The sequence below is a fragment of the Lagenorhynchus albirostris genome, chromosome 6 (assembly GCF_949774975.1).
Source record: "Lagenorhynchus albirostris chromosome 6, mLagAlb1.1, whole genome shotgun sequence".
Classification (NCBI taxonomy): domain Eukaryota; kingdom Metazoa; phylum Chordata; class Mammalia; order Artiodactyla; family Delphinidae; genus Lagenorhynchus; species Lagenorhynchus albirostris.
Genome location: NC_083100.1, coordinates 89075406 through 89087846, shown reverse-complemented (window position 1 = coordinate 89087846; position 12441 = coordinate 89075406). Strand labels below are relative to the sequence as shown.

The 12441-nt window shown below is 32.4% G+C and overlaps 1 protein-coding gene across 1 annotated transcript in view; it reads right to left on the bottom strand.

Moving 5' to 3' along the window:
- LRP1B (LDL receptor related protein 1B) overlaps positions 1-12441 on the bottom strand; it is a 1442028-nt gene that overhangs the window by 205808 nt on the left and 1223779 nt on the right. Inside the window, exons 61-65 of the mRNA XM_060151186.1 lie at positions 10645-10833; positions 9665-9813; positions 5043-5136; positions 1304-1420; positions 1069-1188 (exon numbers count right to left, since the gene is read on the bottom strand). Coding sequence (XP_060007169.1) covers positions 1069-1188; positions 1304-1420; positions 5043-5136; positions 9665-9813; positions 10645-10833 — 669 coding nt within the window. The remainder of the gene's footprint in view (positions 1-1068; positions 1189-1303; positions 1421-5042; positions 5137-9664; positions 9814-10644; positions 10834-12441) is intronic.

The following is a 12441-nucleotide window of genomic DNA, read 5'->3' as shown; positions in this document are numbered from 1 at the left end:
TTTGTAAATAGAAAAAGACTAAAATCAGAAGATATTAGTGAATGGGAAAAAGAAAGGCACGGAATTTATCAAAACCTCTAGTTGTGTTGAGATTTTGACGGAAGAGGTGAACATCTGACTCAAACTATAAACTGCTTCACAAACCTTAGTCAGTTTAATGGATCAGCTTCTAGAATCTCTAACCATAAAGAACTGGTACTGACTTTATTCTGAATGTACCATCTTAATCAAATTGCTGGATGACTGCACATTATTTACTAATAAAAGTTTTAGAGGAATAAAATAAAACTTCAGTAAGACAGAAATGTTGACAGCAGTTCTGCTGAAAGCTTGAACTTGACAGGTGCTCTATGGTTCAGATCCTGTGTGTGTATGTACATGTACGTGTGTATGTGCCTGCCTGCCTATGTGCATGTATGTATATGATGTAAATTGTTCTGCCTCCCATTTTATGTATATTGATTTTTCATGGGAGATTGAAATAAAACGTGAACAGAATTAAAATTATTTTACAATTGTCTTTTGAAGTAGCTTGTTAAGATACATTAGAAGGAGTATTACTTACAGTTTTTAACAAGTGATTTTGTTAGGTTATTTTGTCCAGATTTTTGTTTCTTATCATACATTCAATATGTTATTATTAAGGAAAAAAATCTCTAATTAAAATGGAGTTCATTTCAAGTAACTAATTAAATCAACAGAAGAAAATTACCTGCAGCTACTTAATATGGTAAAAAAAAAAATCTATATATTTTTTAAAAATGCACCATAATCACCCGTAATTTGGTTTTGCTGCTTCTCTTAAGGATAATGTGGATGAATGCATGTTTTTTCATGTTTGTAATAATCTCCAGGTAGCTTTTAAGTAAAGATCACCCATGTTTTAATTTTCTATATATTTTTATACAGAGTTTCTTAACCATCCCAATAGACATCTAGTTGGAATTATTTGCCCATCATTGCAATTATATTTTCCACACTGTATAAATTTATGGTGAACAATAATAATCTTTAGACCAATTTCAGTTGGGAGTCAGAGGTCAGAGTGAACAGTTGGAGGTGACTTACGACAGTCCCTTTCATCTTCCTCATCTCCACAGTCATCCTGCCCATTGCATCTGAGGTTTACTGGGATGCATTTCTGGTTCTTGGTACACTTGAACTGACCTGAGAGGCAGACATGTGTGTCTAAAAGAGAGAACAAAAAATGTGGGCTAAAGCCTGTGTCTGAATTTAAATCAGTGCAGACATAATCAGTTAAGAATTAGATTCGTGTTCCTTAGTTAAGAATGTAATCACCTACCACAGTTGAGTTCATCAGAATTGTCCCCACAGTCATTCTCTCCATCACAGATGAAAGCGGGCAGAGCACAGAGCCCAGTTCCACACTGAAATCGGCCTGGCTGACATTTAAATTCCGCTAGAGGAGGAAACATATAGGTATCGTGGAATGACAATCTTAGCTCATGACTTCTTAAACAGAGCTTTTCTGACATTCAACATATTTATTATATTATTATATTAAACATATCCTAGAGCACAATGTGAATGTCTCACATCCAGAGAGCTATTAGTTTCAGATGGACAGTTAAGCTTTGAGCAGCTCAGATGGCCTCCAGATTAGATTTTATAAACTAACAGTAAGAAGAAAGATATTAACAACATATAAATATAAATATATATATTTAAAACATTTAAATTTCTTCTCATTTCAAAGACATGGTATTGAGTGGCAGAGCACAGTTCATTGTAATTTTTTTAAAAAGTTATTCCAATATCACTTAAAAAATTATTTATTTGATCACTTTGCTGCCTGTAATGTGTTAAGAGAGAAATATCTGCCCTCAATACATATTCCCCAGCATTCCTTAAAGCAAATACTTTCTATAACTATCACATTTTAAATCAGAATTATTGATATTTATTCCTATAATCTTATTAATATATAAGGACAATGTCATAACTAGTAAAGATTTTTATATACCATACGTATGTTATTATAATAAATATCTCCTACATGGTAAAGCAGTTTTTGCTATATTCTTTGAGTTTATTTAAGCAATAATAACAATAAAGTAGGATCTATTGTCTATCTACTTTGTATCATGCACTGGGCTAGGTTCTTTCACATATAGTTACTAATTGAATCTCATTATAAACTTCTCACCTTGGGATCACCATGACCATTTTATAAATGAGGAAAGTCAGTCTCATGGATTCTAATAATTCACCCAAGAATATACAAGTTTCAAATGCCGGAGTTGAAGTTTAAATCCACATCTGACTCTGAAGTCTTCTCACAACTTGCAATAAACACTTATCTTTTCACTGATGATCCTAATGTGTGTTACTAATCACTGATTTTGAGATTAATAGTATGCTGTTTATTAGTTCAAATCGGTCAATCAAACATTAATAAATTATATTTTGAACTTCCTTTGGAAGATAAATTACACTTTTATAATTAAAATATTAATTAAAATTTTCTTAACATGGAAAAAAACCTCAATATATGCATGGCTTCCATAGAAGTGAGTTCTAAAATGTTGAACATCATTTACCTTCAATTTACAACATTTATTAATTAATCACACTAAATGTTTAAACTGGGCGATCCTTAATTTTCTCATGATCTAAACATGCATTTCCTCTATTTCCTGTTGCTTCATATACGAGTTCCTTTAATATTTCTTTGCGCATAATTGCTGTTGTATTTTTCAACACTTTATGAACTTATGGTGTATGGATAGTAATTTTTAGACCAATTTCAGTTCAGAGTCAGAAGTAAGACAGGACAGAACATTTTGAGGTGACTTATGACAGTCCCTTTCATCTTCCTCATCCCCACAGTCACCTTGTCCATTACAAGTGAGGTTGTCCAAAACTTTTCCGTAAGAAGGGTTGTAAATATTAAAGGAGTTCCAATGTCTGTTAAATAACTAGGAAGCCTATGTGACCTTTAAATGTGTCTCTAGAATGATTCTTGATGCATTAGGGTATTATAGGAAATATAATTACACACTTATGATGCCAGAGAATTCTTGATGCATCACTCAACTATATTTGCATAAATAACATTATTGCAGTATGAAGGTATATGAACCTGGTATCAAGCTTTTCTGCTTTTTCAGGTGAAATTATAGGTATTGTCAGTGGCTCTTAATACCTGCAAATTTTGATGATGCAGCTACTCAAAAATGAAGTCTAAACACTTGACAGACACACGTACATCATTTTCCACCTCACCATGACTCTCAAAATAGTGTCATGCCTACAGATGTTCAAGCTGTTAACCCGTCAACTCCAAGAAATAGATCATTTACTAAAATATCACAGAGATAATCTCACCAATAAAAACACTTAGTATTGGTATTTAACCAGGATAAGGATCATACAGAGACTCTTAGATACCAGATGCCTCTTTGGTTCCCTTCAAAAGTCATTAAAGTTATATTTGTTCACCAAATATTCTGAAAGTGGGTAAATGTAAAAAGTGTGTTATACTAAAGCTGTAGTTAATTTTTCATATGAGTTTGGATACAGCATGAAATTTCAGTCAAGATTAAAATTAGAGATCAGGAACTGTAAATATTTTAGAAGGGAGAGCACTGGGTGCTACTGACTTTGTCTGCAGATCATTATGGGGATAATTCCTCAAAAAACACTATAGTAAATCTGGGCAGGAAAGGTCATCTTAATATGAGAACTAAAGTAACACATTCATTCTTATTTCTATAAATTACAAAAATAAGTTGTATTTACTATATCACAGAACAGTTTATTGTGAGAAAATTAATAAACTTTATTGTATAAATCTCCATTGGCCACCATAATTTCTTATTCCTTGATATTTTTTTAATTCAGTAACTTAAGAATAATTCAGGCATAATAGTATACCTATGTCATACAGATACTACTCTTCATATACTGTCCATCACAGTGAAAACAAAAACTTTATTAAAAAAAATCAAAGGGCAATGGACCTTTCAGAAACAAAAATAATATTAGAAAAGCAATGACTTTTAAAACTTTTTCCTTCTCACTGAATATATTATTTACTGATTTTAAACATATAAATGAGATATGTGAAAAAACTTCAAATGTTTGATATACTTGGTAGTGACCAGAGAGGTGGAATACAGCTCATCCAAGTAATTATCTAGAGGTCCTAAGTTTGAAACAGCTTTGTAATTATGTGGTGGAAAGTTCTGTAGCAGAAAGTAGCTGGCTTTCACTAAGACAGTATACTTCTTTCTTTAGTGCAAGCCTAAGGATCTTGAACTCAACTGTCAAGACCAAATCAAGGCAACCATCTACTGGGATGTTGAGGAATTATCATGATTGACTACAAGCATCTTCAAGTTGACAGGACAGTATTAGAGTGACCCATGGAGTGAACTATAAAAGGCTAACAAGGAAAAGTCTGCTGATTGTCCATTACAACCTAGGTTACCAAAGATAGCTTAAAAAAATAGCACCTAACCATACCAACGACAGTCAAATGTCAAGACATAATTGGTAGTCACTTTAAGGCAACTACTAAGAGCATACTAAATTGACTAACAGCCAACTAATGACTTACATTGGAAAAATCTGACTTTTAAGGAATTTTCAGTATTTTAATACTGACAGAAAAGTTGAAGGACTGTATCCCTTAAAGTCAAGATTTCAGTCATTGAGTGGCATTCTGAAAACTTGCCCATTTTTGCTTCTGATTTAATGATATCTTAAGTCAAAATCATGCTGATTTTTACTCTCCTGATTGCTACATGCAGAGTTTAGTTATTCTACAAGTAAAAAAAATTGAGAAAGAGATGACGAATACAAAGTGCTGATGGTGTCATTGTGGATGTAATAGTGATCAGAGACATACACAAGACATTGCAACAATTTTTGCTGTATTGTAAACTACTGACATAAAACCTTTGTTTCAATTTTTGAAAGCTATCAGAAGGCAATACTTAAGATCTAGCTTCAATTTTCTGGGTCTGGGACGTAAGGAGCTCTAAATTCTAAATTCCTGCATCTGCCAGTGTACTCACGACAGTCATCTGGTTCGTCAGATCCATCACCACAGTCATCCACGGTGTCACATTTCCACCAGAATGGAATACATTTATCAGTTTTGCAACGAAACTTTGAAATAAAGGGAAAAAAAATAAAGATTAAAGAACGCTACTCATATGTAATGGATATTTAAAAACTCACTAGGGCAGAGCAGCCTAGCCTACTCTCTTGCTGCAAATGTGAACTGTGGTGGTCTTAGAGCATTCCACAATGGAGAATAAGTGCACAACAAGCAGCAAAATGACCATCCAGGAAAGCACACTGTTCAGGAAAACCTGGTGAAATTTCCTGAGCAAAGACAAGCTCATGAATTTACTTATTGTCTACAGCTGCTTTCTCACCACAACAGTTTAGTACTGCTACACAGACCATGTGGTTCACAAAGCCTAAAATAGTTATTACCTGTCCCGCTACAGAAAACTTTTGCTGAACACTGCGTAGGGCTAAAAATCATCAGAGATACCAGGAAGAGGTATTGAGTTGAATTCATTTAGTTAATTTGAATTAATTTAACTAATTTAATTAATTTGAATTATTGTTCCTGCTAACTTCACTGGCCAACCATACACAGTGACCGAGAAAGTTCAGCCAATCTTAGATCTCAGACCACAACTTATCCTTTTCTCAGTAACATCCAGTTCCAAACGTACCCTCATAAGATAGAAGAATCTAAAGAAAATCACACTTTCCATACAGAGAGCACATGCATCTGAAATAGTTGCCGTGAATAAAAACAAGCGATAGTTAAATTTAGTAGATTTCTTCTAGTACTTCAATTTTTTTTCTTCTTCTGAAATTGAAAATATTAGGTATTTTCTAAAATGTATTCATTTTCTTTTTGAAGTGTTTTTGCTGTAATTCTCATGTGAGTGACTAAAAGCAAGATGACATTTATCTTAGCATGTTGCATGCCAGGCAGATTTGTAACATAGAAATATATAACCTAGGTTCAATTTGCTCTAATGAAAATGGATTAGCAAGCTAAAAATTTGTTCATTTAAAATACTGCTACTGTCTTCAAGTAAGACAGACTGTGATGCTAGCCTTTACTGAACCTATCTGGATATCATGGAGCTGATTCAGGGTAGATTTATATATATATATATATATATATATATATATATTTATTTATTTATATATTTATATTTTAAATAAGAGAGTAAGTTTTTTGCCAGTGGCACTGTAAGAGGGAATAGAGCACTGTGAATCCAAGGGAAGAGCTCCCTGTTCAACTGATTTTCCCATATTTACTTAGCCTGTGGTCATGTTTGTTATGGCTTTCATAAATTACCAAAAGAAAAATATTACTTTGATAGATAGTGATTGTCTGGGGATATAAGGCTTACTCTGAAAGCAATTGCCGTGAACATTAAACATTTCCAGTCATTACAGTATATCAAAGTATATAAGTAAGATGATTTCAAGTCTCCTGAGTATATTCAAAGTCTTTCCAATCAAGATTTGAAAAATATCTAAATTTTTAATATTAAAAATATTTTAAAATTTACATATATTTACACATATGTTTAATTTTACTAAATATTTCTGATTTAAATAAACACCCACTGTTAGAATGATAGATGATGACACAATGATTTTGCTCACCATTTCATTTTTAATAAGGACATAAAAGTGTTTTGAGTTAAGGGAAGGCCAGGGTAAAATATATTTATTATTACTCTTTATGCTAATCCATATTTTATTCATTACTCTCAGAGGAAGATTTCTTCTATTTTGTGTCTGGGCTTTTTTTTCATACTTAAATACAGTAACTTTGAAAAGATAAATGCTAAACATAAATACAAAACATTCTTCATGGTAAATGCTCTCCAAGACTAATAGCTTCATAAAATAAATTGCAGACTGCAATCATCACCCACAAGAAGAAGCTATAAAGAAACTCTTAAATGCATGTCTACTAAGTGGGTACATGGATAAAATGCAAATCCTACATATAGTGAAGTTTACTCAAAACAGGAAGAGTCTCCACTTAAAAATAAGTAAATTCATTTTAAATTTACTTTTATAGTTTTCTAATTAAAATGATTTAAATGTAATATTTGAAATGATTTGTGCCACAAGAATTGGACCTAACCTTGATTTTTACCAGATTTTCATATGTTCATTTCCAATCCTAATAGAATTCTTATCGGTGTGATTTGCCTATTTTGTTAAAAATCAATAATATTTGGGGGTGTATAGTTGGCTGCAGTAACTAGATGATAAACCCCAAATCCCTTAGTAAGATAAATTTAAAATGCAATATTTTTTATCAGAATGCTTAATGATATGATTCTGAAGTACATAAATTATTCACTTCATTTTAATATCTACCTCACTAAAAATTGTGCTATGAACTGACTTTTCTCCAAGAAGTATACAGTAGATCTTTTTTCCCTCCCATTGTATCAGAAAAGAATCGGAGATAAAATGACTGCATAAACCACAGGACTTACAGGGACAACCACTACTTGATTGTGTTAGCTGAGATGTTACTCTTCGTTAACTTTTTTCTTAAAAATGAGACAAATGAAGTGATAACTGTTTTTTTCAGGAAGTATTGAAAACAAAGATATCTGATCCATAACATTCTGTTGTTACTGTACTGTCTTGCTATTGCTTATTTTTTTTTAATTCATGCAAAACACTATTGGGGGTATATGAAAAATTATAAATATTTTAGTCATGTTATCACTGGTACCAAATTGAGAGGTAATTTAGTTATATGAATAATACTTTTCTAGGTTGATTTAAGTTTTCATTTAATTGACTGATCAGACTTTTTGCCTTTGAATACATACAATCCTAGGTTTTTCTTATTTAATAATTTGAAACATCTTATTCCTTTTATGACTACAGTGAGGCTGATGTTTTACTATCTATGTCCTGCTGTTTGAGATTTCATCTGTGTGTCAGACATCCTTTGGCTTTACTTTATTTCCAGTCAGCTAATGAGGCTCACTACACTGTAAGGGGCTTAGGCAGGTGTCATTTCCACTAAGTTACCTATAGCCTCAGTGTTGGGCCTCAGCAGAGTGACCCTGGTCTGCTCCAAATCAAGAGAACAGAGGCTATTTCAGAATAACCCAGAGGTTAAATTGAAAATCTGTCTAAACTAAACAAAATTAACAGAAATTATAATTAAAAAATTTTTAAAGATGTGACTTCTCCCTTAAATTTTACCTCTAGTTTGCTTATTTTACCTCCCATAGTGACAAATTGCTAGTTCTCTAAAAATAATGAATTTTGTTCACATAAGTACTTAGGAGAGTATAATTAAAACAACACAGTTGTAAAGAAAAAAGAGACTGTGACCTGTGCTTTCAACTAGACATCAGAACCTCCTGATGGCAGCTCACACTACTTGCACACATACTCAAGTATATTCTACTTGCACTAGAGGGCTAGGGTAATAACAACAACACTTACTATGACCCAGGAACTTTTCCCATGTAATCTTCATAACGGTGGCCTGGAAATATTATCAATCCCATTTAAAAGATGAGAAAACTGAGGCATCAAGTAGTTAAGTAACAAAGCCAAGGTAATTCAGCTTATTTAAAGCAGTCAGAGTATGGTCAAAGTGAGTCTGGCTTCAGAGTCTATGCCCTTAACCACTACACATACTGCTTCCTGGAAGAGGTTGGATCTTTTTCGTTTATATGGTTCTTTATTGTATGAGCCTCATAGTCATAACTTAAGAGGCAAGTTGAGCTAGAATTAGCTTCTCTTTTTGAAAATAAGCACACCCTAAGAGAAATTCAGTCTCTTCTTATGATGTCACTGCTAGAATTGTAAAACCAGCAAATTCAAAACAGAATTCTAAGAATAAATTTAGTCATGTTAAAAAAACAAATCACATTTCCTTTACAATTTTATCTTAAACAAGATAGTTACTCAAATATAAAAAATTAAATTTTATAATGCCATATGACTTTTGTCCAAATTTTGAAAGTAATAAAGTCCATGCAACTACCATTAAGTAGAAAAATTAACTTCTGAAATAGCTTCACTGAAAATAACTACATTTTGAAGAAAAAGAGATTTCAGAAGGAAATTATTTAGATCATATAAATTTTCAATAAAAATATCTAGAAAATTACTTTTTACAAACATATTTTCCATATCACTTACTCTGAAGAATGACAGAGAGGTAGAGATGGTGATACAGAGCAGATTATCTAGGAATATTTTTTTCTTTGTTTAAACTGCATATATCTTAGTCTTAACCCTATGCCTCAATCACCCTGGTATCTTGGAATAGGTCAAATTTCCCCTGATGATTCTGCTATGCCTGCTTACGATTTGCACCATTATTCTGTGTGGATCAGTGTAAGAATGGTTTACATTTTTGTTTTTGTCTTCCTTTTAACCTCTATGTGTACTTCCTAAATTCCCATTTTAACAATATGTATCAAATTGCTTTTCCCTTACTCTGTGACCCTCTCTATAATGTATGGAATGTTTATCTAATGCTATGCCAAACAAAAAACATGATGTTTCAAAAACGGTTTACGTGAATAAACAAAACACAGGCAAAACCTTTATAACAACTTGCTCATACATGCCATGAAATGATTTCTAGACCTCCACTCACCTGACTGGCTGTGCAGTTGGATAAGCAAGTCCTGTTATCAGCTGCAAGATAGAAGTTGGTGGGACATGCACAGGTGTGAGTCTTTCCAGGGGCTAAAAGGCACAGATGACTACAACCTCCATTATTTGTCATACAGAGATGTTTGGAGACTACAGATGAGAAAGAAACAACAACAGAATGGGATAATCAAGGCCAATAATATAATATGGGATGAGAGATAGGACATTTAAGCTTCATAACTTGTATTTGAATACAACGTTGTAATCAAGAACTCATCAAGATTATAAATATAATTTTATTTTGTTAAAAACTCTACTCATCATCCTATGACATTTATTTTATCATTAAATAATTTTAAGAATGTATCTCCACAATAGAAAGTATTTTAGTAGGAAAAAAGTGTCCATCAGAAAAACAAACAGAGACTAAAAGTATTTTGGATGAGTATATACACAGGTTTAAAAATATAAATGTAAAATAAAATAATGAAATGATGGTCTACATGTAATAGTATAGTGGGTAGCAAAATAATCAAAACTTTATTCCATATGGCCTGATAGAATTCCCACTAGACGTATGCTTAAGCAAACTTGATACAGTTCTCATTTTTAGAGCCTCAGAGTTACATAAATATAGTTCCTTTCACCTAGCAGTCCAGAAACTAGGATCCTATAACTATTTTGTAAATAAATGATTTCAAGAATGCAGTCTTCACTTCTCCAACTACATGTATTAATGTCATTTCAGGTTAATATGATTTCAACAAATCCATAATTCTTGTACTATTATTGAGCTTCTAACCATATCCCTTAACAGCAGTATTTGATATCAACTGAATTTATTCTATACAATTATGCTAAGCAGTCAAATCTGGTAATCTTTCTCAAAAATAAATTTACACTTAACCTTAAAGGAAACAAAAATGGAATGTTACTAAAAGATGTTGATGCACTTATGGAAATCATGGAAAGAATAATTACCATCAGGTTGTCTATAAGAATGATACACCTGGATATCTGTGATGGCATGCCATGAGTTAATCAGTGAGAGTCTGTCTGCTCCCGAGGTTTTATGGGCACGGCTGAGTGACTTGGTTTTCCCATCAGTCCAGTAGATGTAGTCTTCAAACAATGTTAGTGCAATCACCCCTGGAATATCTTGATTAGGGACTGTAATAGGAGATGGTAAGATTAATGTTCAGTCTTGGAAGACTGCCAGTTAAAATATTCAATACTACATGGGCTGACAGATACAACTGCTACAGAACTTCGTGTGAATAACTGCTGTGACAACCTGTCAGGCCGGCAAGGTTCTTTATTACCGGTTAAGAGAATGCAGGATCTGGCGCAGGAGGTTGCTTTGCTCAGATTTAGATTGTTTCAATCACTGGGAAGAAAATGAATTCAATCCTGCTTACAAGTAATGGCTGCTTCACCAGAAACAAATAACATCCAACATTTAAAACTTATATATATATGTATATCTCCATCAGTTGTTTCTAACTTATATCCTCCTTAAATCCACAGGTCATTGTACTGCTTTCTCCCACTTTTAAATGGATTAAATTATATATCCAGGATGAAATGTCTATCTACCTGGAGATAGAGTGACTATGACTACTATTAACCATTTTAGTCACTGAGATCTTATGAGTATTTTTGCTTGCAAAATAAGCTGGGATACGGATGGAGAAATATATAAATGTGACAAATAACAATGCATCATGCAGACTTAACAATTATAAAACTGCTTTGTTGCAGATTAAAATTGTTTTATAATTATACATTCATTAGAGGACTGGGTTTAAATGTAAACAGTAGATTGAGCTTCACAAATGTAAATTTTTCTTTCAAGAGATTCCAGGGTCCTCTCTGGCAAATAAGATGTAATAAATTCGTTTGGTGGTTTGGAGTTAAATAATTTTAAAATGTGATAGAGGGTTCTTCAATTTTTTTTTAAAAAAGCAATAAATAAAGAAAATTGAAATTCCCTAATTTGCACAAACATTCCAATATATTTCTCTATATAAATTTTTAGATCTACTTTTAAAAATTCTGCAAAATGTTCGTTAATGAGAAAAGGTACTATAATTCAGGTAATATGTACTTTTTTATATATTAGAACATAATGACAGAATTTATGTTTGGCATATTCCTCATTCAGCAGTAACTGAAAAACTATCAAAATTTAAAATATAATTCACTTTTTCTAGGGAGGTTTACAGCCTTATTTTTAAGATGCTGGGTAAATTTATATTGTTAACTAGAAGTAGAAATTTTAAATCTACCAATTTGTTATTTTTACTCAGATGGGCCAAATGTGATCAGAGAATTCACTATGACTCAGAAAATACAGAAATAAAAGAGTTAAGACTCCTTCAAATGGTGACACTTTAAGCCACTGACTACTATAAATAATGTAGTGTCTAGCCAGAAATCCATCTCAGAAGAGATACTATGCATATGAAGGATATAAAAAAATCAAGAAAAATCCAGATGTGCATACTTTTGATGCAGATATTCAAACTGAATTATCCGTGTAATTCTCAGACATGGAGCCCATTGCCACAATGATAAGTAGAATTGAATAAAGAAAGATGAAAAGTAGGACATTTTACCAGAATGAACCATGTCTGAGTTATTTATGCAAACTATGCCCACTCTCCCCCTTTGACTATATAAATTCATTCCAGAAAGATAAACAAATGTGGCAAAATGTTAACAATTGGGTGACTCTTGGTAATAGGTGATCATTACAGCAATCTTTCAACATGTGTG